Genomic DNA, 27094 nt, shown 5'->3' on the forward strand with positions numbered 1-27094 from the left:
TTTGCACACATTGTGGCTCTCTTTAATTTCTCTCCCTCCTGTCTACACAGATGATATTTAACAATTGACACAAATTCGTGACGTAGTTCAGGTCTACTGGAACAGACAATTCCACACATACAGCCTGGAGCACCTTCCTTTGATCCAAACCTCCGCAACCTCTTGTCTACGAATTGGAGCACAGCAGGTTTCCATAGCAAAACTGCCGAATTATTTTCACATCCTCTTCCAAAGACCATCAACATGGCAGCATCCAGAGTAAAAGCTGCTCACTGCAAAAAAGGTTGAGCTGGTCTGTAAGCGAGGTTGGTGGGCACCTGACTGGTGTCTTCTCACAGCAGCAGTTCCATATGCAACAGTGGCTAGGAGTGGAGAGAGTTAAACCTGGTAGAATTAAACCCTCCAGGTTGAGGAAGGGCTAGGAACAGCGGGGGAACAAAGTTGCTGCTGTGGACTCCCACAATGTGACTCCTTTGTCTTTTCACCTGCTTAACAGGCTGCCTGTTGCTTTTCCATTGTGCACAGAGCCCTTAGCGGCTGCACAGTAGTAAAGAGAATGCCAGTCTTCCCCATTTAGCAAAAGGATCCCCCCCCCATCTCGTTTGTGCAATGTTTCGTGCCGCTGCTGAGAAACATGGGGGTGTGGTTGGGGGTTCCGTCTTCCTCCTGCTAGAGGAGGAGTGGGAATTTTGGGCCTGAGAGCTTAATCCCACCAAGATGTCAGGCGTGGGGCAGGTGAAGATGCAGTCACCTGGAAAGACCTGTGTACTCAGTGGATTGTCAGGGTTTGCAAACCTGTTACAATGTTAGATGGATTTAACAAAATGTCCGCAGTTGCCTCCTTTCCACGGAATCTGTATGTTTGGTGCCTTGACGCCTCATGTAGTAAAAATCTAACATTGCATATCCTGGCTAAGAAAGCATCAACACAGATTGCTGCCTCAAACCGTTGCTCCATCTAGCTATTGTTCACTGACTGGTAGTGGCACTTGGGGGTTTCGTGTGGTTGGGTGGAGGCTCTCTCAGTTCTAGCTGGGGTTGCCTGGAATTGAACCTTTGACCTTTTGTAAGGAAGGCATGTTCTCCACCACTGAGCTACAGCCCTTTATCATCTGCACTCTGCATAGTTGACCTTGGGGATCTAGCAAATACCCAGGACAGTTCCTAGTGCTGAATCAGTGGGATGAAGGATTACTTAAGGATTATGCATTGTTTCCAAAGGAGGAGAATGGTGCAGGCAGAGGTGGAAGTGGTGAGGTGTGATGTAATAAACTAGGCAGGGTTAGTCTTGTGCTACAAAACTGAGGATCCAGTGAAATGGAGGCCCAATGCAACCTTCCATAGGGAGAGTTATGATTATACGTCCTGCCTCCACACACCACCTCACTAAGGAGCTGCGGCTTTCATTTTAGAGAAAGTTAAAACTGGAAGGGGATACTGAGCATATTTTATTGTTCAGTATTATTGTTTAGCCTTATTATGATTGAATTATAAATTTTATTAAATACCAGCAAAAAGCCTTGGAATAAAACTCAGAAGAATTGAGGTCTGAACAAACATGAATGCTTAGGAATATGTCAAATTGCTCCCTCCCTATGGAAATTTTGTTGTTTGCACTAATTAGAAGGAGCTTCCCTCCCCACATCCCCGGACTTAATACATTTTTGCCATGAGTTAAGTCATATTTGCCTTCCATAGAAGTGTCGTGAGCCTTATGATGTGGGGGTGGGGGTTTTTAAAGTGAAAGACTTCTTCAAAATAATCTCAAAATAATCTTTGAACATTAATGCCACTTCCAGTTTGTTTGCAATACAAAATACTACTCCAGTCACCAAAAAAATTGATTAAACATTGGTGAGTTTAACGTGTACTTCTCAGATGTGCCATTCTCCTTTTCAATCACTTTTGGGTTGCTAGCTATTATTCAGCTAATCCCAAATAGAGTGAATTATATTTTTACAGTTTCTGTGAATTCTGTTCCTCAGAATGCTTCACACTTGTCTCAAGCAGTCATAAATATTAGAAATTAAACATGTCACTGCAACCTCTTTTAGTGAAAATTTGGACCGTTATTAGTAGATTGCATTTCTAACCAGGTTGTGAGGTTGCGCACACCATCCAGAGGGGGCAGTTAACGGGGACCACATGAGATGATGTGGGGTGAGGAAGAAATGCTGTCTGTGCTGAGCACACCCAGATCTATTTTTGTAGTTCAGCTTAACGTGCACATCAGCCTCCAATATGCACGTGCAGAAGATGTATTTCAGAATGTGCTCTCTGTTTCTCCCTGCCTCCCTCCCTGGCCCATAGCTAATGACAGTGCCACACATGTGCAGCAGTTCTTTGCTTCCAAATCCACTGTTGCGTGGGCAAACTGATAGCTATATCAAGGAGGCTGCAGATGATTCAAAATGCTCTATCAGTTATTCACAGAGAAACGTGCCACATTCATTTCCAATATATACTAAAAACAGTTCCTGGGTTCTGCAACGTTCTGCTGCAACAGCCTATCAAAACACAATAAATGGAATGTATTGTAGGCTTAGCACATGGAGCCTGACTTTGCTCTCCATAGCACCCATTGAGTTGTAAAGGAGAAATGTTCTTACTGTTCTAGTCATATTAGAACATGGAGAACACAGAGCCATGAGGTACATAAAGTTCTTGCCCTAATGTCTCCACAGACGCACTGCTTTACTTTCTCTCATATTAGGTAGGTAGCTTCTATCCTCTCATACGAAGAAATGAAAAACGCTGTAATGGGAGACAACATTGGAGTGGGATGAAATTGGCCATTCACATCTGACACTAGATGACTCGGCCTCCTTCAAGCCTTACTTCCCTTTCTCTGAGGGCTTCACATTCCTCCGTTTTTATGTCTGTGTCTGAAAAAGTTTATTGCATGCATACATACTTAGCACAATTTTTTCATTTCATAACATCCAAAAGGCATTTCCCCCTACAATTTAAAAGTTTCATTTTGTTGGAAAATTCAGTAAGTGTATGGCAAAGCACTCAAAGCCATTGGCCTAGCTTACACGTCATAGTTTCTTATTGCGAGCAAGAAAATGTGCGGGTTTCTGAAGTGAATATTGTGGCCGTTTTGCTTCTCCATCCTGCTTCTGCTGCACTATGCAGGACTACGCTTAGTGTTGCAATTTAAGACCGATTTTTGATTTGGAACCTTCTGCATGGAAGGCAAATTCTCTACCACTGAGCTATAGCCCTTCCCCAATCGTGTCACCAAGACTTGTGTTCTTTGCTTCCTGTTTAAATCCATGAGCCAGGGTTAGGGCACAACACTAACCCAAACCATGGGAACAGACCTGGGTAGTGTGGCCACAGTAGGACCAGAGGAGGCGCACAGCAGCTATAATATTTCATCTGGGAACTGACTTGTTTGCTTGCTCATACTAAGCCACATTTCATAACCCCATATATTGGTCATCCTTCAAAATTCACACTTATCCAGATGTTATGATGCAGTTCTCCAATCAAACAGTGTCCACAAAAATACATGCATTATAGGCAAGTGTGCATAAAAATGAAAATGTGTAAAAGTAACACACAAAGGTATATTGTATTGGGGAAATTGCTTGCATAAATTTGTATATAAATGTGTACCTAAACATAAAAATATGTTTATTAGGAGAAATTCATTAAAAATGCAAATAATTTTCATGAAGATATATTATTTTTTTCATAGCAAACTGCTGCAGAAATGTGGATAAATTAATTTAAGATTGGAAAAACTAGAAACACAAGCAAAATAGGAATTTTTGGTTTGGGGAGATGGTAGTGAGGCACATACAGTTCTATAAGGTGCTTGCATTTTATAAAGGCATGCTATAACTATTACAGAATCGGTAATGCACAAACAAGTGCTTATCTTTAGCTCATTAGCAGGCTGGGATGATTTTCAGCCCTAGTAAGGAAGAGATAAAGAGGTTTAAAATAAAGCTGCTTTCAATAACCTGCTTGCTAAATCTTCTGTGTGTTGTCTATGTGCATTGTGAAATCGGGAAGCTTGACATTGTAGAATTGAGGTCCCTTAGATAATGCCCAGCACCGCTGATCTAACCAGTTTCCAATCTGATAATCCAGGTATAACATTCTGGCTCTGGATTCGCTATTGGAAACTTGGCCCCCTAAGCACTAAAATCCCTTTTCCAGATCCGCTACAAATTGCCACCCTGGCCTCTAAAGGGCCTAATGCTTCACCTTCTTAGAGAACAGAAGACCAAACAAGCTCCATCAGCCTGGATTATGTTGTTTTGTATATTGGGTTAGATTGGGTCTTCATTTTACTGCTCCTTGAAGTTTCTCTTTCCCTCAACCACTGGGGTATTTGGAATTCCACCAGGTATGATATTTTGTTGTTGTTGCAGCATTCCTAAGAATGCCTCCATTGAATTTAGTAGGCTATTTCTAAGTAAGCAATGTTTACGATTGTCCTGTAAATGTCCTACTCTTGATTTCTCTGGTGCAAGCAATGCTCATCTCCAGTGAACCCATTGAGACTTGGGGTGCTTCCAGGCTGTCGCCATTTTCCATTTGCATTCAACCACATTCTGACAAATTCAGGTTTGTGCTGTTATAGTTGCTTGGAAGGCCTTGTGGAACAATCCTGTTTCCCCAGAAGGTTGGACTTTTTTGCTAAAAGGAAAGTGATAGGAAAATGCATGGGAAGTTTAGGATAACGCTTGCTTTGACACAATGTCTTCTAACCTCCCTGCAAACAAATGAGGATGAATGCTCTTAAGTAGGTAATCTGGACGCACCTTTATTTCAGAAGAAGCATGCCTGGGATGCTTCTGTAAGAAATCTTGTGATGAAGTTGATTTGTAAGATAATGTGAATATAGAATCAGTCAGGGGCAAAGGACTCCCCACAGAGACACCCCTGTCTGGCTCACCTGGACAGATGGAAAGGAGGTGAGAAGCTCATTTCATTTCTTGAGGATCATGCCCTTGATAACCAACAATATTGCTTCCATCTTGGGACGGAGAGAGAGGGAAAATGACAACATGTATACAGGTACTAATGGTTCTCCCCGCCCCCTTACTGAATGTACGGCATTGACACAAGGGGTGGGAATTAACGTATTCTATAAATCGTACTTCACTTTTTCAAAAAGAGTATCTTTTATAATATTATCTAAACTGCTTTTAAATCCAATAAAGAATATATACGGGGCACGTATGAGATAAGCATGTAAATGCATTTTAAAAGTGAACACAACTTCTTATTGCTATGACAGTAACACTTTGGTTAATCAGTTGTATGCTAATAAGATTATGTAATCATATCAGAATTGTAATTAATAGAATTGTAACTGAAAGATAATGTGTTCAGAATCGCCTAATTAGTTTTTCTACATCATAATTGGACCTTAATTGGAGCATAATTGTTGAGCCAGCCTGATGACATCGCTCAAGAAATAGCTCCCATTAAGGAGGAATAGCTGTTAGACAAATCATTGCTAGCCAATAGCGAAAACAGCAGCTCCTGGCTCCAGTATTCCGTCCTGACCACTGCAGTTAGCTCCCTTGGTGCCAAGCAGAAGCACTCCTATTGGATGGTTCCTATGAGATCCTAGCAGGCAGTCACAAATTCTTCAAAAGCTGTTTTGAGTATGTTGTCCTTCCAAAATCTGTGTGTGCTAATATATATACATATATATCATGATGGGTTTACAAATTGCCTCCTTCCGATGATCTGCTTGCTCATCCAAGGAGCAGAGAGGGAATTGTGTGCATGCAAGTACACCCACCTACCCACACACCCACACACCTGCCGTGTTCAACTGCATTATTCTGACAATAAAATTTCTCACTGTGGCAAAGCAAGCTCCAGCCCTTCTGCCAACTGAGCTATCACTGTAGTGTAGACTATAAACAGACAGTGCTCATACAGAACATAAGTGCTGCAGGATAACTGAATTTTTAAGGTTGCTTCCACATTACCTGCTTATTGAGCAGTTATTAAGATTTCTTGCCGCAGAGGTTCTACAACTCTCCATTATTCAATTGCCATTCCACACATTCAAGTGCATTTCTACCAGCCCCTCCAGACTTTGGGGTAGGAAGAGCTGTGGGCGTATTCTGCAACATGTCATTGATGCAATAATAGTGCATTAGTAATGGATTGGTACAGAACCGTCCACACATCATTCTCCTTTGAGATGTGCTTTTCAATGTTTCTCCAGTTTTTCTGCAAAACATTTGCAAGCGCAGCCAGTATTGAAAGTGGGATTGTGTATAACCACCCAAATACCCTCATGAGCACAATTCATCAGGAACACACCACAGAAAGGACATTTGGTTGGCCACCTGTCACTTGCCTTACTGGAATATATATATATATTATATATTAATGGGTTTAATGGCACAAACCTACATTTGCTGGCTTTATTGAATCCATCCTGCAAAATAGTGATAGTTTGGAAGCAACCAATGTCTGGAAGCAGCCAATATTAACATTTCAACAGCACCACTCAAATCTCAAGCTTGAACCTTTAATACAGGGCTATATGAGTGCCTTTACACACACACACACACACACACACACACATTAGAAGGTTGAGGTTGGTGGAGCCCAGCATCATGATGGGTTTACAAAAAATTGTCTCCTTCCAATGATCTGCTTACTCATGCAAGGAGCAAAGAGGGAATTGTGTGTATGCAAGTATGTGTACAAGAATGAGGTGGGCTGGCATGACATGCCACAAGTAAATGTGACCCTCAGGCCAAGAAAGGCCAGCCACTCCTGCTCTACATGCTATTTTGACTCATGGGCCACCGTTGAATGCTCCACACAAGGTTACTAAGATTTTCTGCATGCCCTCAGTATGCTTTCAAACCATCCTCAGCTTGTCTTATAGCTGTGTGTCACTTATCTAATGATCCCTTGATGCAAGAAACATTCCTTCTTACCAGGTCACGTAACCATATTGATGAGTTGCCCCGACACTCCAAAGATGGTCTCTGTTTCTGAAATTTCTTTGAAGAATGTTATGCCTTTTAAGACTCATGTCTACAAGAAGACCTCTCATGACAAAGCTGTGAGTATTTAGCATGACAAATGGTTTGGACTGGAAGCAGTGTGTTGTTTCAGTGGTAAGCTTCTGATACAGAAGTGCTTCTTTCTAAGAGACAAAAGTACATGTGATGCTGCCTTGCCAAATGCAAGGGCACTTTTGGGATTCAGTGACAATAACCAGAGCCGGTTCACCCATTAGGCAGGGTGAAGCAGCCACCTCAGGTGGCAGAAACACAAGACATGGTGCCCCACCAATTTTGTTGCCGCCAGAGAAGCAAGGGAGGCTTCAATGGCAGCAGAACATTCTGCTGCACAGCATTGCCATTGGTCTCTCTCCATTGCTAGGGATGGAGGCAGGCCAGTGGCAAAGCTCAACACCTTTCTCTCCCCAATACAGCAAGATGGAGGTGTTGCAGACACACTTGTAGAGTTTGACATACCCCTCCCCCCCCGGTGGTAAGGCTTTTCAGAGCCTCATCACGTCACCCCATCACAGGGTATGTTTTACCTCAGGAGCCAGAGTGACTTTGGGCACCCCTGGCAAACAGCAGCACAAATGGAGGGAAGCTCGGTGCTCTTATTAAAGAGACAGCACAGACAAAGCAGTCTTTAAGCGAAACAACACAGCAAGAACCAGACGGTATACTTCTGCTATCAGGAGCTCCAGAGTTTGAGAACAGAGAGATGCCGGTTGGCCAGTACACAGCACCCTCTTGATCAGAGCCTACACTGAAGTATATACACCCATCTGAGAGGTGTATATACTCCAGGCCCTTAGTGGCCTCATGCGGTCTGGCCTATTAGCTCAGTTCCTCTCACCTGGTCAGCATAATCAGCCTTCCAGCGCACCACAAATCAAACCAAGCCCCACGGTACCAATAAACAGGGAGGAAGAATTGTACACACTGATACCTATGTCCTCAAGCAACAAAATGTCTTCCATGTAGGTTTCCCCTACAGATGCTAAGCTTGGAAGCACACCAGAGTTGTAAAAAAAATTAAATAGTAGGCATGGGGGATTTTCATTCAGAATTCAGTGTGCAGCAAGGGGAGGTTTGGTGGCAGCAGCAGGGAGAGCTCATTGGCACCAGTGGAGGCTTCCTCGTCCCCCATGTCAGACCAAGACAATCTCTGATACCAAGCCAGTACAGACCAAGCCATTCTTTAATTTATTCCAAGGAGAACCTACTGGTCATTCCACAACCAGCAGATTGTCATTAGGTGAGAGCATGGAAGTAGGCCTTCTTGGTGGAAGCACCCATCCTCTGAAATGCTCTCCCCCAAGTAATTTGTGGAGATAGTAATGACCATCTTACAAATCTGTATTTTAAACCATGTTTTCCTGGACACTGATTCTTAATTTTAAATACCATATTTTTCTGTGTATTGGACGAGGTTCTTTGACTCAAAAATCATGTAAAAAAAACTGGGGTCATCCAATACACAGATAGGGGCATGGGGAAGGGGAGGAGAAGCGCCGCACCGCCAGCCAGCTCGGGGGGAGCGCAACTTCCTCCAATGCTGCGCCCGGCGGGCGCTCCCTGGATCATTTCCTGCGAGCAGTGGCACCATTGGGAAAGGTTGCGGCGGATGCTTCCTGGGTTGTTTCCCACGCGCAGAAGCATCGGGGGAGGTTGCGCTCTCGGGGGAGCGCAACTTCCCCCGATGCCGCTGCGCAAGGGAAACAATCCAGGGAGTGTTTCCTGCCTGCAGCTGCGTGGGGGGGAGAGGCTCAACAACTTTGGGCCATCTCCCCTAAAATTGAGCCTGCAAAAATGGGGGGGTCTTATACATGGGGGCGTCCTATAGACGGAAAAATATGGTATTTTGTTTTGTACAATGCATCCGGACACTCTACTTCTATTACATTTCTGAGTCCTGATGCATCAAGAGGTTTGAGTAGTCTTGTCTGCCCTGAAGGTGCACTCTTTGCTTGGCATTGGTTTACAACAGAATCACATCCTTAAGTTGAGCTATGAAGCGGCCTTGTCCAATCATGAGTTTCCCTGTCTTCCAGGTTACGGTCTACATAGGCAAGAGAGATTTCATTGACCATGTAGATGAGGTGGAACCTGTGGGTAAGCCCAGCGTGATTTCAAGTTTTTAAAATCTTTTTTACACTTCTTTTTACAAAGCTTGAGTATTCAGTGTCCCAGAATGGCTCCTTTCTGTGTTTTCTCCATACAGATGGTGTGGTGTTGGTTGATCCTGATATTGTAAAGGATAAAAAAGGTCAGATGACTTAATTGGTATTTTAGAGATTTAAGTATTAATATCCAGCTTTAAAGTTAAAATGTCTCTAGATTTACACAAATAAACTCCACTCAGGAAAAGAAAAGGCCCCTGTTGGTTACCAAGCATGTTTTCAGAGGTGTATAAGAGTTATGTCATTGGACCAGATATATACGTAATTCCTCTAGTCCCAAATGTTAGTATAAACACAGTAATTGGTGCCAAATGCATTCACATGTCCATTTTATAAAATCTTCTGTTTGCTCCTAGATGCATGCTGACAAAATCTTTATTAAAATCAGGCTTGAAAGAAGCATTGTATTGCAGCCAGTATAACAGATTGCAAATTGTTCCTGGCTGCAGCATGTCTGTGTTGTGCCCACGATACTTTAGATGGTTTGCAAATGTGCCCACTGGCCCAAAAAGCTTAGTGACCCCAGCACCTTGCACTCCCCAAGAAAGCAGTGGAATACCACAGCCATCAAATGAACCCAGCTTCTGACTGTCTTTTGCTAGCTGAGACAGACATAAAGCGAGCTTGTTTAACCTTGAGCTTTGTCCCAGGCCCTCAGCTTGCAGATGTCCACTCTCAGACCTTTAAGCACAGACTTTCCATGTGGGCAGATGATACCCCTAGTTGGTTTAGCACAGTGTTTGTAACATTCCTTGTGTCTTCTTCCTAGTGTATGTGACACTCACTTGTGCTTTTCGGTATGGGCAAGAAGATATTGATATAATGGGCTTGACTTTCCGGAAGGACCTCTATTTTTGCATGGTACAGGTATACCCATCGCTAGAAAACCAGAAACCGCTCTCCAGCTTGCAGGAATGCCTACTGAATAAACTGGGTAAAAACGCACATCCTTTTGTGTTAACAGTAAGTATTCTGCGGGGCTCCTCTCAGTTCTGTGACTTGACAATTTGATAGGAAAGTGGTTAGAAATAATAAATCTTTTGAAATGATTGAATTAGCAAAAATGACGGCAATAATTAGAATGCAATCTAATCAAAATCTCAAACAGGAATGGAAATGTGTAGAAGAAATACATGACCAAAAGATGCTCCAACAAGAATTTATTGATATGTATTGTCAGAGCCACCCGTCTGGTCCCAGCTCACAAGAGACCCAACTCCAATCCGGTTTATTTACAGAAAGTCTTTATTGAAGATCATGGTTGCGTTTACACTCCAACTTCGTGACTCTACGTCTGTACCGTTAGATCGCTGAAGTACCCTCTGAATCTGTCCCGCCTCTGCACCAATTTAAGAGGCTTGTGCTGGACCACCTCTTCCTCTCCTTCCTTTTCCGCAGGGTCTTTCTGCCCCCCTGGGTTCCTCCTCGCCGGGACTCGCCCGAGGCTGAATCCTCTGACGCCTCCGCCCCCCTCCTTCTCGCTTTGGGGCCGGGCTCCTCCCCAGGGCTCTCCTCACTTCCGCGCGCCTCTACCTTTGAACTTGGCGCGCGTACGTTGCTTCTGACCTTTCTCTCGACCGCTACACTGCTCCCGGTGCTACTCTCCACCCCTTCCGGCTGAGTGTCCTGCTCCGATCTTCTCCCCCTGTCTCCTTCACGCTCTGCTCCCTCTGACACCCTGGTAACTCCACCCCCTTCACTCCGTTCCGGCTGAGAAGCTGGCTCCTGTGTCCTACTCCTACTGAGGCTTCTCCCTTCGCCCCCCTGTTCCTCCCTGCTTCCCCCTTGGCCCCCCTTTGGTCTGACCAGGGGGGCTCCCTTCTGGGAGTCTTCTGACTCACTGGACAAACTCATGGACGACCTTTGGTCATCGTCATCCTCCTCCTCATCTCTCTGGGCTTCTTCCCCCTCGCTCTCTGTCTCCTCCCCCATCTGCTCTTCTCTCCCTGAAACCCTGACATGTATAGACTGATTTCACAAAGTTAAGTTAAATTCAGCTAAGCAGATATATAAGATTGAATGTTTAATTATTAAGATACAAAATTACAACCTCAATAATAAAGTCACAAAAGAATAACAAGGAAGACACGCACGGGTGGAGGGAAGACACAGGGTAAGAAATAAGAAATGGATAAATGTTGTTACATAATGAAATGTGAAAATATGAATTTATGAATATAATGTATATGTATCAATATGTAAAGATTTCATATATGTATTGCAACATTTATAATAAATAAATTAAGTGGGGGAAAAGAAAAGTGGTTAGAAAGTGGCTTTACAGCATATTTTCACTTTAGGTGTCTCCATACATTCATCCCCCCCACCCTGTATCAACTCTTCGCTTCATATCTAGCAGCAGAATACATGAGGTGGGCAGAATACAGGAGGTGGTTTGAGTAAGGTTTGACCTTCAGCTGGGTCTCTTGTATTACCTAAGGCAGTGTGCTTTGCAGCACCTTAAGAATGTAAGAAGATCCCTGCAGGATCAGGCCTAAGGCCCATCGAGTCCAGCATCCTGTTCTAGTGTAATGGCCTACCTGGTGCCCACTGGAAGACTGAAAGCAAGACCTGAGCGCAAAAGCACTTTCCCAACTTTTGATTCCCAGCAAATGGCATTCAGAGGCAGACTGCCTGCTGCTTCTGACCGTGGAGAATGTGGCCATGCCTCAAGAACTAAACTTCTGTAGCAGCTAAACTAACTGTAGCATGCAGTTGAATGACCTGTGTCCAGTGTCTTTTGTCTTCCTCACCCTTACAGATTCCAGACTATCTACCTTGCTCAGTATGCTTGCAGCATCCCAAGGATGTCGAGAAGGTGAGAACTGTGGGAACAGGATTGTATATATTTACTAAGAAAGTAAAATCCAAGAATTAGCATCTGCTCCCATGTTTTCTCACTGCTGATGAGGTGACATGATGCTCCCTAGTGGAAGTTTGTTTCAGGGGAACTGTTTTCCAAGTGGATGTTGGACACAGCTGGTCCCACAGAAATAGACACAAATAACAAGGAAGACAATAACTTTTGCAACACTCTCTTAACAAAAAATATCAGGCAATACTGGAAAGGAACATGTCGTGTGAAAGTTTGTGTATGGTATTAGATAATATTATGGGTCACCCTAGGAAAGCGTAGCTAAGCAAGGGCCTTTTCCCTGTGTTTGGTTTGCTTCTCACCTTCCCAGGCCCAACAAAACAAGCTCATGTGAAGATACTCTGTGATGTGCTCAGGTGGAGTACAAGTTTATAAAAACCAAGTGAGCACACCCATTTTAAAATGCATGCTATCTCCTTCTAGTTAAGGCCCAATGGCATGTTTTCTGCTTTAGGCATACATGGTGTTGGGATTTCTCAATGAATGTGCGCCTGTATTGAAAAGGCCTGTGCATATGACCCATGGCAGATGCATAGGAAGCTTTTCTTCCTGTGCAAATTGAAAGTGTGGGGCCCCTGACATGGACTGGGGCCATACTGGGGTGCAGAGAGTTAAAGCACCCTACCCCTATGCGGGTGGCGCTGTGGGTTAAACCACAGAGCCTAGGACTTGCCAGTCAGAAGGTCGGCGGTTCAAATCCCCACGACGGGGTGAGCTCCCGTTGCTCGGTCCCTGCTCCTGCCAACCTAGCAGTTCAAAAGCATGTCAAAGTGCGAGTAGAGAAATAAGGACCGCTCCAGCGGGAAGGTAAACGGCGTTTCCGTGTGCTGCTCTGGTTCGCCAGAAGCGGCTTAGTCATGCTAGCCACATGACCCAGAAGCTGTCTGTTGGCCTATAAAGCGAGATGAGCGCGCAACCCCAGAGTCGGCCACGACTGGACCTAATGGTCAGGGGTCCCTTTACCTTTACCCCTACCACCACCACCACCACTAGGGCTGCCATATGTCCGGACATTACCGAGATACCCACAATGGCAATTTGATGGTTTGTTTGTTTGTTTAACTGCTCTTAAAAGCACAGCTACATAGCTAATGTAACACATAGTTTGACTCTTAGATTGGCTATTGGATGTGTTCATTTACATGCTGATGCTTAATATACTCAAGCCCAACAACCATAACCTGTCACTCCGTCTTTCCTTGCAGTGCTGCGGGGTGGATTTTGAGGTCAAAGCGTTCTCGACAGAAAATGTGGAAGAGAAGGTTCTCAAGAGGTAACATTTTGTTGGACAGATGTTGGATGGAAAATGGGGGAAATGGAGCAGCTGAATAAGGAGCTATGTTTAATTAACAGCCTGCTCTGAATCTCTGGGCAGGGGGAGAAGAGGAACGGCTACTTACTTTGTGTACCGCTCCCTGCACCCTACCGCTGCTTTACCAAGGATGACCTGTAATGGCAGTAAAGACCTTCTGTCACTGCCCTTGGTGCTACCTCTTTCATCCCTATTTCACAGCTTGGCACTACTGCTTCCACAACTGCTCGCCACCGCCAGCAGTTCAGCACAGAAACAAACCTGTTTTTCTCCCCTTAGGAATTCCGCACGCCTGCTGATCCGCAAAGTCCAGTATGCTCCAGAAGTGCCAGGACCCCAACCTCATGCAGAGACCAGCTGGCATTTTTTCCTGTCAAAGAAACCATTGCACCTGAAGGCATGCCTCAGCAAAGAGGTGAGCTGGTCTCGCATTTGGAAATGAATGCTCTATCTTTTAAAAAGTGTGCATTTTACATCTCTGAGTTATTTGATCTCCTATTTAAGAGACCACTGCTCAAGGGCTTTGGAACTATTTGCAACAACAGTTCTTCTTGGGAGAAACTGGGGACAGATCCACAGCATACATTTAAAGGGCATCCAGTGCACATTTAAAGCACATGGCTTCCCCTAAAGACTCCTGGGAACTGCAGTTTAAGGGTGCTGATAACTGTAGTTCTGTGGGGAGAAACAACATTTCCCTGGACTCTTTGAGGGGGAAAACCATGTGCTTTAAACATTCATGGGATATGCTTTAAATGTATGGTATGGATCAGCCTTTGGATGTCTAGTATATTAAAGCCTTCTGCTGACTCTCAGTAGATATAAACAAGGCCCAAGGCTTTCCTACAGAGGCTGACCATGCAAATGCATAGAAGATGAAAAATGTATTATGTAGACCAGATGAACCCTCCTGCTAAGTCAGTCCAATTGTTCCAGGTCTTTTACCACGGTGAGGCAATCCCTGTTACGGTGACTGTGATCAACAATTCTGATAAGGTGGTTAAGAAGATCAGTGTGTCAGGTAAAATGCTAATTTTCCCCATAATGCCATGAGATGTTTGTTATCAGGAAATAGCAGGATAGAAGGATTGAGCATCCGTGATTATTTATGCCCACAATGCTATTGAGGGAGTCACACACAATTCCACTTTCAATATGGTTTGCACCTGCTCCATTTCCAATCAGTGTATATCCCATAACTCCCTCCTGATATCTTGTAACTTTTTATGCCACAGATGTTCTGGTTTCTTTTTGTCCTGCTTTTGTTGCACTACAGCCCCACTGACAGCACTAGGGAAGCATCACTAAACAAACTAAAGCAGAATCAAATCACCGCTAATGTACTATTGCAGTATTTTGTCAAGAATATGTGGCAGAATACACCTGCAACAAATCAGCAATCTAGAGGGGTCCATAATATAATAACAGGCAGTGATGGTGGGGTTGGTATAACCCAGCACTTTCGGTGTGAAAGGATCTCCACTTAGTTTTGCAAGAACTGCTATTGCTATTGCCTTGGAAGCATGTTTCCCTGCACTCTGCCAAAGCAAAATTACTACCAGTCCATAATTTTGTATATGATGCCACAAACAAGAGAGTAGAGGTGAACAGAGGCATAAAGAGAATTGACAACTTCCTTCAGAATGCTCAGAAGAATTATGGGAAATAGGCTAGACCCTCTTGGCTTTCCAGTTGTTAATTTCCCATCTCGTTCCCTCCTCAGTGGAACAAGTTGCCAATGTGGTCCTGTACTCCAGTGATTTCTACACCAAGACAGTAGCTCTGGAAGAGGCAGAGTGAGTACATCCTAAGCTGTTCTGCCAGTTTCCCCTTCTGTTACGTTCCCTTTAGCTGCCTACCTCACTAGAACATATAAATTCACACCTATACATTGTGTTGCTTCCTGATTTCTCTCTGGCAGAGGTCTAACTTTGCATCCTTCTGCTATGATGTATATTCCCCCCCCCCTCACTTCTTCAACTGTGGTCTCATGTTTTGTGCCCCCTCATCTGGATCCTACTGAAGTTGAAAGGTTGAATTTTGGCCAGCTATTTTTCTGTTCCAGAATTAAACTTGTATTCTATTTAATCCCCTGCAATGTGCATTCCAGGGAAAAGATACAGCCCAACTGCATCATCTCAAAGACTATAACAGTTCTGCCTTTGCTGTCAAACAATCGAGTAAAACTAGGCATAGCCCTGGATGGGAAGCTAAAAGATGAAGACACCAACTTGGCTTCTAGTACAATGTGAGTTGAATATGTATAGACATATAACCCGTTTGCAGCAGAAAACTGTAGGTTTCCCCCCTCAGTCTGGATTCATTCATGCTCATCCTCAAGATGCTGCTTTCCACCTAGATTAATTCTAGATCCTGAGTATGCTACCTTGATATGCATTTGAAAATCTTCCCCTTCCTTAAGTTACCCACACCTTTTCCTCCCTGCACGTGCCACAAATGAAGGAAGAAAGACATGATGATTATGATCTTGGCATATCACTTGGAGAGCCAGTGTGGTGTAGTGGTTAAGAGTGGTAGTCTTGTAATCTGGGGAACCGGGTTCGCGTCTCTGCTCCTCCACATGCTCCTCCACATGCAGCTGCTGAGTGACCTTGGGCTAGTCACACTTCTCAGCCCCACTCACCTCACAGAGTGTTTGTTGTGGGGGAGGAAGGGAAAGGAGACTGTTAGCCGCTTTGAGACTCCTTCGGGTAGTGATAAAGCGGGATATCAAATCCAACCTCTTCTTCATATGACCACAACATCATTGGGTACCGTCATTGGTACCGACTACATCCATATTCAAATGGACACACAGCAGGGTAATGCAAAATAAATGTTTATTTTCAAAATGAAGCCAGTTTCCTCAGAAGTACTTTTCATGGTCAAAAAAGTAGATCTAAATTGTTTGTGGACTACATACACACAAAAAATTACTCAATCCCCACTGATTCTGGAATAAAATGTTGCATGTATACAGCCTGTGGAATATGGAAATAGGATATCTTCTATTGCTGTGTTAAGCAAGAAATGTAAGTGCAGAAGCTTCCTGTATGCTTAGTTGAATTCACCCTAGGATTCATCTTGCCTTGGAGCCTTCTCAATTAGTGTAACAGCCCTGGGAGGATCCTCCTTCCTGTTGGACAGTAACTTGCTTCAATTGCATGTCATAATCCTACTCTTTTTATCCCCAATAGTATTAAAGATGGGCTAGACAAGACAGTTCTGGGGATCCTGGTTGCTTACAAGATAAAGGTGAAGCTCACTGTCTCAGGGTAAGAGAGGTTTTCAGTATCCTGTAGTTAAAAGTTTTTAGATTCAGGTAGGTAGCCGTGTTGGTCTGACGCAGTCGGAAATTTTTTTAAAAAAAATTTGTCCAGTAGCACCTTAGAAACCACCTAAGTTTGTTCTTGGTATAAGTTTTCGTGTGCAGGTATCTGAAGAAGTGTGCATGCACACGAAAGCTTATACCAAGAACAAACTTAGTTGGTCTCTAAGGTGCTACTAAGGGACGCGGGTGGTGCTGTGGGTTAAACCACAGAGCCTAGGGCTTGCCGATCAGAAAATCAGCGCTTCGAATCCCCGCAACGGGGTGAGCTCCCGTTGCTCAGTCCCTGCTCCTGCCAACCTAGCAGTTCAAAAGCACGTCAAAGTGCAAGTAGAGAAATAGGTACTGCTCCAGCGGAAAGGTAAACGGCGTTTCTGTGCGCTGCTCTGGTTCGCCAGAAGTGGCTTAGTCATGCTGGCCACATGACCCGGAAGCTGTACACCGGCTCCCTAGGCCAATAAAGCGAGATGAGCGCCCACAACCCCAGAGTCGGCCACGACTGGACCTAATGGTCAGAGGTCCCTTTACATTTACCTTTAAGGTGCTACTGGACAATTTTTTTATTTTTTTATATATTAAAAGTTTTTGTAATAGGTGCTTTTGTTTTGTTAGAGTAAGATGAGTCATGGCAACAAAATGAGGATGCGGCATCCTCATTACTTTAGATTATACAGTGGTACCTTCGTTTACAACCATAATTCGTTCCAGAGGTCTGGTTGTAAACCAAAACAGGTTGTAACCTAAGGAGCTCTTTCGCCAATGGGGCCTCCCCCCAAAAATTGGTTGTAATCCAAAAAAAGGGACACACACTTCCGGGTTTGACGTAGTTGCAATCCAAAACGCTTGTAATCCAAAGCGGTTGCAAACCAAGGTACCACTGTATAGCCAATTTTAACACATTGGTTCCATGCTTAATAAATTAGCTATCTTGTAAAATGGTGAATATTTGTATGAATGTTCTTCATTAAAAGTAAGTAGATGCTGCCAAGCCAAATGAAGAAGGAATACTTGAATGATGTGGAATGGGATAATGCATTGCAAGCATGGATAATTCTGAGCTACATTCTGTATGAAGAGGATATGAAATATGGCTGGCTTTGCTGTGGAATTTTGTAAGCTTTGATTGTTTTTATTTTATTTTATCTTAGCCTGCTGGGAGATTTCATTTCCAGGTAAATCTGTAAGATTTTCTCTGTCCCCCCCCCCCCACATTGCTCTTGCAACATTTGATTATATTGCTAGGCTTATTTGAAAATGGATCTTCTCTTTTTACTCTTATTATACATTATACCTTTTAAAGCGCATTCTTAGCTGCCGCCACCCCTGAGAATTCTGGGCACTATAGTTTGTTTAAGGGTTGCTAGGAATTGTAACTCTGTGAGAGTTAGACAACAGTGCCCAGAATTCTTTGAGGGAAAGAATGCGCTTCGAATGTGCTTTAAAGGTACAGTGTGTTCACAGTCTTAGCTTAATACTGTAACTATGAGCTTCCACCACGGACTAGGCCCAATATTCTGTGTATGAGGTATGTTTACTCACAGAGGAGTGAACACTAATACTTCTACAATATACCTTTTCTCTGAATTCCCATCACTTCCTTTTATTGAGCATCCAGATTATTGAGCATCCAGATCATTGACTTCCAGTGTTGTTAGGCGAGTTTCTTTAGTGTGTTCGCCTTTCATGCCCTCCCCAACAGGACACGATTTTCTGGTGGGAGTTTCTTGGGCAATAAACGAAAACTGCAGTGCCAGCCCCTTCAGTGGTTACAGACAGTGTGGAAAAGTGAAAGTGACAGTCAAGGCGGAACAATTCAAATTGCCTACCGTATAGGAAATTGCCAATAAACTAGCAAGAGCAGAGTTATTTTCAGTCCTTCATGCTAGTAGTGGTTTCCGTCAAATTTAGCTGGATAACAAGTATTCTCGTTTGTTAACCCATTGTCAGCACTTGTGTAGTAACAGAAACCAGGCACTGGTCATTAATTATTGTATTTGTATTCTATCATTATTTACTCACTTAATGCATTTATATCTTACCTTTCTATAGTAAAATTCACACTGCTTTCAAATAAAAATATAAACTACATCAACAATTAATAGCAAAAGAATGCAGCAGGAGGAAAGCAATCATAATAAAAAAGTGTTAGCAACAATCACCTTGGGAACAATTTGACTGAAAGGTGGGGTAGAAATAGACCCAGGGCCTTTCCCATCTGCACCCTGGACTCTTATGCCTTTACAAGAAACACTTTGCTGATTTTCCAAATACTTGTGGAGGATTATAGGTATAGGGTAGCATTCAACAAAGCCAGGCATAGGCAAACTCGGCCCTCCATATGTTTTGGGACTACAACTCCCATCATCCCTGACCACTGGTCCTGTTAGCTAGGGATGATGGGAGTTGTAGTTCCAAAACATCAGCCGTGCCGAGTTTGCCTATGCCTGAACTAAGCTTTATTCAGAGCAGACCCACTGGAATTAATGGACCTAACTTAGTCATGTTCATTAATTTCAGCAGGACTACTCTGAGTTAAATAGCCCCCATAGATTTAGATCTGGGTAATCCCTGGATAGGGACACGGGTGGCGCTGTGGGTTAAAGCCTCAGCGCCTAGGGCTTGCTGATCGAAAGGTCGGCGGTTCGAATCCCCGCGGCGGGGTGCGCTCCCGCTGCTCGGTCCCAGCGCCTGCCAACCTAGCAGTTCGAAAGCACCCTCGGGTGCAAGTAGATAAATAGGGACCGCTTTCTAGCGGGAAGGTAAACGGCGTTTCCGTGTGCAGCTCTGGCTCGCCAGAGCAGCGATGTCACGCTGGCCACGTGACCTGGAAGTGTCTTCGGACAGCGCTGGCCCCTGGCCTCCTGAGTGAGATGGGCGCACAACCCCAGAGTCTGGCAAGACTGGCCCGTACAGGCAGGGGTACCTTTACCTTTACCTTTAATCCCTGGATAAAGGGACGCGGGTGGTGCTGTGGTCTAAACCACAGAACCTAGGGCTTGCTGATCAGAAAGTGAACGGTTTGAATCCCTGCAACGGGGTGAACTCCCATTGCTCGGTCCCTGCTCCTGCCAACCTAGCAGTTCGAAAGCACGTCAAAGTGCAAGTAGATAAATAGGTACCACTCTGGCCGGAAGGTAAATGGTGTTTCCATGCGCTGCTCTGGTTTAGCCAGAAGAGGCTTAGTCATGCTGGCCACATGACCCGGAAGCTGTACGCCGGCTCCCTCAGCCAATAAAGCAAGATGAGTGCCGCAACCCCAGAGTCGTCCGTGACTGTACCTAATGGTCAGGGTCCCTTTACTTTTACCTTTAATGACTGGATAAACCAAATAGTGTGGGGAACTGCTAAGGTTGTTTGGTGCTATGTAGGTATCATCATACTTTCTTTCCTCTCTCCACACAGTGAGGTGGCCATGGAACTGCCCTTCCGTCTCATGCACCCCAAGCGAGAGGAGGTAAACACAACAGGTCAGTAGGATATCATTGCCCTTGCTTGGGGCATTGTTTATAATAGTCTGATGATACCCTTAAGTCTTTTTTAAAAGCTAGAAGATTATTTTTCCATTGAAATGGTAAGCAGCTCTAAGGGAGATTTTAATCACAGGGAGGGGTGTTTTCAGATGGTGTAGAAAGAGGGATGCTATTAGATGGTTCTCCTTTCATATTTCCCAGTAGAAGTTCTTGTGCTCTTGAAGCACAATCCTATGCATGTCTCCTCAAAAGTCCCATTGAGTTCAGTGGGGCTTGCTCTACCCTGAAATCTTTTGTGTATGTGTGCTCTCACATTTATGCTTGCAATAACTTTCTTATTAAGAAAAAATCAGGTGCAGGGAAGCTTTGACGCTCCAGATGTGGTTGGACTCCAACTCCCATCAGCCACAGCTAATGATCAAAGATATGGGAGGCATAGTTCAGCAGCACTTGGAGAGCCAACAATTCTCTAGCTCTGCTCTAATTGCATCGCAGAGCTGGTGGAATTCAAACTTCAATCAATCAATTTGGAATCCAGTCATATGAGCAATCCTAACTTGTTTCATGTTTCCTCTGGAATTACTTTCCTCAGTTAGTACCAAAACTTGGTATGATATTGGACAAGTCAGTTAGGTTTCAGTTTGCATCTGTACAATGCACACAATAACACTTCCTGCTTCAAAGAAACAGAATGGAATGTTCAAAGTTTAATAAAACAATAATTTTGAGGTCTACTACAAATCAACTAGCACAAGGATTAAACTGAACCTTTGTTTTGTTATATTTTGGCTGGCATGATTAAGGTATTGCCCAAATATGGTTTTTGATTGTTTGTTGATGGTAAGGAATATTTTGGTGCAATGAGAGCAGCTGGACAAGCTTTGAGACCACTACACACTACACCAGTGTGGTGTAGTGGTTAAGAGTGATAGACTCGTAATCTGGGGAACCGGTTTCGTGTCCCCGCTCCTCCACATGCAGCTGCTGGGTGACCTTGGGCTAGTCACACTTCTGTGAAGTCTCTCAGCCCCACTCACCTCACAGACTGTTTGTTGTGGGGCAGGAAGGGAAAGGAGAATGTTAGCCGCTTTGAGACTCCTGAAGGGGAGTGATAAAGCGGGATATCAAATCCAAACTCTTCTTTTTCATGATTGCCATAAATTTGTGGTTCAATGAAAATCCATTGAAGAGAATGAAACTTTGCTTATTCTTAGGACTTTCTTTCTTTCTCTCTCCTCCTTTCACCTCAGTGCACATAGAGGCACAGATTGTTATCTCTCCTTTCCAAGCTTTATGCATAGCCCGAGGAGCCTGGGTCACTGACGTATTGTCAGGTCATACACCTGTTGCATAGTTGTACCTGGAGGGCACTGTAACTTACACTTTCCCCTTCAAATGGACTTTACAATATTTGCCAACTACTTTAAGGAATCAAAATCAAGACAACGTATTTAGTTAAGCCTTTCTCCCGCTTTTCTTCTCAATGCGCACCAATGACTACAGGAAAAGAAAAGTAAGTATTGTTTCATTATATTTCTAGCCAACTCTGCCCTGAAATCCTTATTCCTTCATGAGCAATGACTCTGTTCATAAACAAACTTTATTAAAGTTGCAGCATGAGGACAGTGGAAATTGATTCTGTTTCACGGCTGGATTCAGCTCAGAGCTTTCCGCATTTTAAGGCATACAAACACTGAGAAACTACAGCTGTGTGATATAGCAGAGTGAAGTATTTGCAGCTATTGTCTCACAAGATGTTGATAGATATTATATAGCTGGAATCCTACATATGTGTACCTGTAAATAGGACCTACTCATTCCTTAGAATGTGCTCCATGAAATCTAATGGGATTTACATATAGGGGAAATATGCATGGAATTGGATTGTTAGTCTTATATTGCCCCAGTTGCCCAATGCCCTAGTTATAGTCAGAAGGTAGGGTTCAGTGGGATGACCTGCTAAACTTCTGTCTAAGCTCCAGAGAATGGTTTATTGTGAGGAAATGATGCAGCAACCTTACTGAAGCTGAGCCAAGAATGAGAAACCTTTTTACACAGGCAATTGGGGGACATGTTTAAGCTTTGATGTGGGCATTCTTATGTCTGCTGCTGAATGGTTGCATGGTTTAATCATTTTGTTTTATTATTTATGCTACATACTACATATAGTGGCAACTGCTGTTCGATTTGATTCTGCTATTAGTGCTCTGCCCTGGGATCTTATTGGATGAAGGGCAGTCTTAAAAATCTAAATAAATGAATACTGCAAGAGATGCTAAAGTGCATTTTTGTCATAGCTGTCAACTTACAGATTTGAAAATAAGGGACCAGCAGCCAAAATAAGGGGTTTTAGTCAACCAGTTAAAAGGGACCAGATAATTTTGGAGAGCAGCGCCAGTTTTTAGCCCTTCGTTTCCAGAGGTTGCTGCTCAAGACACCAGCCGGTGAAACACTGCAATTAAATAACTACAAGCAGCAACCACTTTTCGCGCAAAACGAAGTCCAAGCTATGAAGATGCTGCTGCAGTTCTGTATCTTTTCTCTCGTGCTTCATCTGCAGCTCTCAATTCCATCAGGTGTGTGTGGGGGGGAGAATAGTGCCCGAAGTAAACCCGCAGATCAGACCATCTATGCTAGTCTACCACTAGAAATCTATGGGAGAAGCACTTGCGGTCCTTCCCTTGTAGCCCTTGGAACACCTGCCCATGCCTCCGCCTCCTCCTCTTCCTCCTCTCTCTGAACTGCTTTCTCTATGGTTGCCCTCGCTCTCCTCTCAAAGCTCCTCATCAATTCATAGATCATGCCAGGCTGCCCATCTCATTTGGGTCCTTCAGCGGCACAGCCGCAGTATGGCCTAGCGGGAGCGCGAGTGGCGGCGACGGGCAGAGCGGAGGCCCCAGGCAGAGACGCTCAGTTCAGCGGCCGCGAGGAGGAGGATGGTGGAAGGCCAGAGGCTCCCACCAGTCCCGGCGGGGAGGGGCTTCTGGGGGCCGAGGCTGGTGAGAGGAGGCTGGAGGGGGGCAGGCCGGGCAGCCAAGCAACACAGTTGGAGCCTCCCTCCTCCCTAGCCGGCAGGGAGGGAGGGAGAGGAGCTGCTTTGAAACCCGGGAAATTTAAGGGACATCCATCAATAAGGGACAGCAGCGGGACATGGCACTGGGATAAGGGACTGTCCCTCCAAATAAGGGACGCTTGACAGCTATGATTTTTGTGTTGTGTGAAAATGATGTAAAGTGTAAACTGATTGTGTGCTAGTCTAAACGTTCCAAAGAAAAATAGAGCTTCACAATGCAGAGGTATCCAAATATTAAGAAGAATGCAATTTTGAAAGCAGACTTTATCTTTTCTTAGTGACCTCATGTTTGAGGAGTTCTCTCGCCAGCAGCTGAAAGATGAGGATGAGAAGGCGGAATCACTAAATGATGAATGACAGAAAAAGGAGGCTGAGCCAGCTGTGGAAGCCACACAATTTGTGTCTAATGGCAAACACAGAGGGAAGTAATTCTATTAAACAGCAGGAGAGTTTTCTTTTTTTATGTCAGTTAACACTGGTCTTCCCTCCCTTTTTTAGAATAAAGAAACGGAATACTTGAGATGATTGTGGTGGTGGTTTTTATTTAAATCAGTTGCCTCACTATAAACATCTAGTTGCAGCATGAAGAGTAAATCCAGTATTATTTGTTTAGAAAATAAAAAACTGCTTAGCATAACAAACCCATGTCCCTGAATTAAATGGAAGGCTGGGGGTGCTACTTTATTTGCTTGAACTTTAAAAAAGAAACGAACTGAAACCATTCACCCTACAAGAAAGAACTTGAAAGTGCTTCATCTATTACATTTTGTATGTGTTCATATAAAAATATTAAATATGTTGGAGGCTATAAGCATGTGTTTGTATTGATCATCGGCATTACATCTGTCGGTGTGTGTGAGGGAGTAACAATTGACCACAGCACCTTGCTTTATGTACATATAGTGGCAAATACAGGTTTGCTGCCATTTAACTTGTAATGCAACCATTCTGGGCCTAGTTCCCAGTCATCTCGTATGAGGTAGAGGTATGGAGTATTTTACTGTGCGTAAAATGCAAGAATCTGGAAGAATGTATGTGCTGGTGAATGAGGGCAAGACTGTATTCAGCGCCTTACAAGCTTGATCTATAAAATTCAGTAAAACAGATTATATGTGTGCATGCACTGTTTTTTTAATAGCACATAAAAATAATCTTTGTAAAAACAATACAGCATGTCAGTTTTTGTATCTGATCTGTTTGTACTATAAATATGCTGGTCTCCCTAGCTGAGAACCTCCATTTTAGCAGTGGTTTCAAGGGAAATGCTGTGGTTTCAACATAAGATGTCAGGTGTGGAGTGGATGTGCACGGTTTGAGGAAAGTGGCATTGCAAGCCAGACGGAGACAACTGATAAGCCCTAGCAGATGCCACTATGTTCCCTTTTTATGTTTGGAGGGAAGGTGAGCAGGTTAATGTACACTAGGGAGCTGCTATAGTTTACACTATAAACATCTGTCATGGATGCTTTAGTTGATATTCCTGCATTGTGGGAGGTTGGACTAGATTACCCTTGGGACCCTTCCAACCCCTGGTTCCCAACATGGGGCACACACCTCACAGGGGGGCAATTAGATTTTTAAGGGGCAATTTAAGAATGAGTTATTAACAGTTAATGGCCTTTTAGGCTTCCTCCATGTGAATAGTTCTCTTTTTGAATAATAAGGATTATATGTCACTGGGGAGGGGATCAGGATTTTGGGGATGCTTAGGTGGGGCCTGGGCAAAAAAAAAAGGTTGGGAACCACTGCTTCCAACTCTTCAATTCTATAATTCAGGTTTATGTCTCCGATTCAGAAGTTGTGGTATTAATGGTATGGACCATACAATGCCTGTTGTGTCAAGTGCCCTTTCATGCTGTTTGATGAATGCCATGTACTTTGTGAAATTCCTACACAGAAGGCACTTCTAACATGCAGCATATGTAATAGCTGCATAACTGCAAAATAAACATGTATTGGTTGTTGGGTGTAATAATCTACAAGCAGGTTGCCTGCTTTTTTTGGTTTTATGTGCTAAAAGATTATGACTTGCAAGTTCTGTAATGAGCGTATGAACACAGGGGACAGTGCCATGTCTTCATATACAGTGGTACCTCAGGTTACATACGCTTCAGGTTACAGACTCCGCTAACCCAGAACTTTGCTTCAGGATAAGAACAGAAATCAGGCTCCGGCGGCGTGGCAGCAGCAGGAGGCGCCATTAGCTAAAGTGGTGCTTCAGGTTAAGAACAGTTTCAGGTTAAGAACGGACCTCCGGAACGAATTAAGTACTTAACCCGAGGTACCACTGTATCTATTTTACAGAGGGGTTATTGTAACTATGTGTGTATAAGGCAGTGGGACATTGGAGGTGGCTGTGACATGCTTTGTATCTGAAACCAAAATGATATGGTAAATTTATGAGGTGGCAGATTACAGGTACAATAACTTCATTTTTAATGCTCCCGTCTGTTCGAAACAAAATGCTGCTGTTAGCAAAAGAAATGAAAACCCAGAACAAATTCTAGTCCGTTTTATCCCCTTTCCCCTCATGCGCCAGGTCTTTTATTAATGTGTATTTGTTTTTAATATGAACTGAGTTGTAAAGGCGAGCATGATTTATCACAGGGGGAGATTTTAAGCCAGGGTGAAGTAAATCAATGGGGCGGGGCCTTATCCCCTGAGTCCTCCTACGCCAGATTCAGATCGATGTGCTGCGACGTTCACTGAGGACACGACAATATCTTAACATTGTCAGCAACTCCTCAATACACCCGCCCTGCAAAAGATGGGCAAGTAGGGCGTCTGTTTGCGCTCGCGGGGGGGGGGGCGGCGCATTCTTAATTCCCCGCGTGCGAACTAACAGCCCGCTCGAGAGGCTGCATCCCTTTTCCTTCCCCCCTATTTGCTTCAAGCCGCTTCAGGGGCCTGAGGAGGTCGCCTCAGGACCAGTGCAGAACCGACCCGCCAGAGGGCGGCCACGTCCGCTACGGACGCCTCTCCGCTCCCCATAGCGAGCTCCCCGCCCGCCCGCGCTCCCTCCTCCCTGGCTGCCGGCTTGCACCGCGGCGCTTGCGGCGCTAGGTGGTGCTGCCCGCCCTGCTCCTCACGGTGCAGCATGGCGGCGGCGGCGGCGGCGGGCTCCTCGCAGCCCCAGGCCGGGGCCACCGCCGCTGCCCCTCCGGTGGCGACTGAGGAGTCGTCGGACAGCGAGCCGGAGCAAGAGCCCGGCTCCCCGCAAAAACTCATCCGCAAGGTCTCCACGTCCGGCCAGATCCGCCAGAAGGTGAGCGCTGTAAGGGTCGGGCCTTCAGGGAAGAGGAGGAGGAGGTGGTTATGCGCTTCCCCCTCCCCTCAGCCTTCTTCCCATCCTCCATTTCATTCCCACTCTCTCCTCCCCAGGCCAGCCCCGGGTGAACGGCGCTGCTGTGCAGGGCCTGGGCTCTCCTGCAGCCCTTCAGCGCGTTCCCCTAACCCGGCCCTTTCGTCAGCAGCAGGGGTGGCACTTCCATCGCCCTTTGCCCTTCCCCTCATGGTCTATGCCAACCCCCCCCCTCCAATGGCTACTGCGCTTTGCAGGTTTTATTTATATATATATATGCCATTGATGGTGGTCGTGGGGAACCCCTCATCCACCTCTTGCATCCTCCCATCTATCCCAATTGCTGGGTCTCCCAATGAGGGAGGGCGAGAGGGCACACAGGTGAGCAAGGACCAAGGCAGCAGCTGGTCCTTGCGCTGCCCTGGCATTTCGTCCACCTGAGTGAGCAAGGTGCGGAGGTGGGGCTGGGGGAGAAGATGCTTCTGCTCCTTCTCCCGAGCGAGGGGGTTGGCAGCCTGCTTTGCGACACCCAGAAGGAGGGTGCCAAT

General features: G+C 44.7%; 2 protein-coding genes across 5 annotated transcripts in view; both read left to right on the plus strand.

Annotated features, from left to right (window-relative positions):
* Window positions 1–6702: 6702 nt before the first annotated feature.
* SAG (S-antigen visual arrestin) lies at window positions 6703–24186 on the plus strand. Its single transcript, XM_081912473.1, has 14 exons — window positions 6703–7063; window positions 9059–9119; window positions 9229–9273; window positions 9957–10150; window positions 11949–12005; window positions 13268–13335; window positions 13654–13789; window positions 14311–14395; window positions 15098–15170; window positions 15485–15622; window positions 16572–16649; window positions 17851–17874; window positions 20105–20169; window positions 23524–24186. Exons 1-14 carry the CDS (start codon window positions 6956–6958, stop codon window positions 23559–23561), a joined length of 1170 nt encoding a protein of 389 aa, XP_081768599.1. The 5' UTR covers window positions 6703–6955; the 3' UTR covers window positions 23562–24186.
* A 2152-nt stretch (window positions 24187–26338) lies between these two features.
* Window positions 26339–27094, plus strand: part of DGKD (diacylglycerol kinase delta) — a 66400-nt gene continuing 65644 nt past the window's right edge. For 3 of the 4 annotated variants that reach the window (XM_081912428.1, XM_081912432.1, XM_081912429.1), the window contains exon 1: window positions 26340–26510. In XM_081912428.1, the coding sequence (XP_081768554.1) occupies window positions 26343–26510 (168 nt within the window). In that variant the 5' untranslated portion in view covers window positions 26340–26342. Of the gene's footprint in view, window positions 26511–27094 lie in introns of all 4 variants that reach the window. The other variant, XM_081912431.1, reaches the window with a different exon arrangement.

Source organism: Podarcis melisellensis, assembly GCF_964234715.1.
Source record: "Podarcis melisellensis genome assembly, chromosome: 5".
NCBI lineage: Eukaryota > Metazoa > Chordata > Lepidosauria > Squamata > Lacertidae > Podarcis > Podarcis melisellensis.

Bases quoted from the DNA above. Each gene is read 5' to 3' on its own strand.
- SAG (XM_081912473.1), top strand. From the start codon at position 6,956: ATGAGTTGCCCCGACACTCCAAAGATGGTCTCTGTTTCTGAAATTTCT. The intron at 9,120-9,228 runs GTAAGCCCAGCG...TTCTCCATACAG, and splicing joins AGATGAGGTGGAACCTGTGG to ATGGTGTGGTGTTGGTTGAT. The intron at 9,274-9,956 runs GTCAGATGACTT...TCTTCTTCCTAG, and splicing joins TATTGTAAAGGATAAAAAAG to TGTATGTGACACTCACTTGT.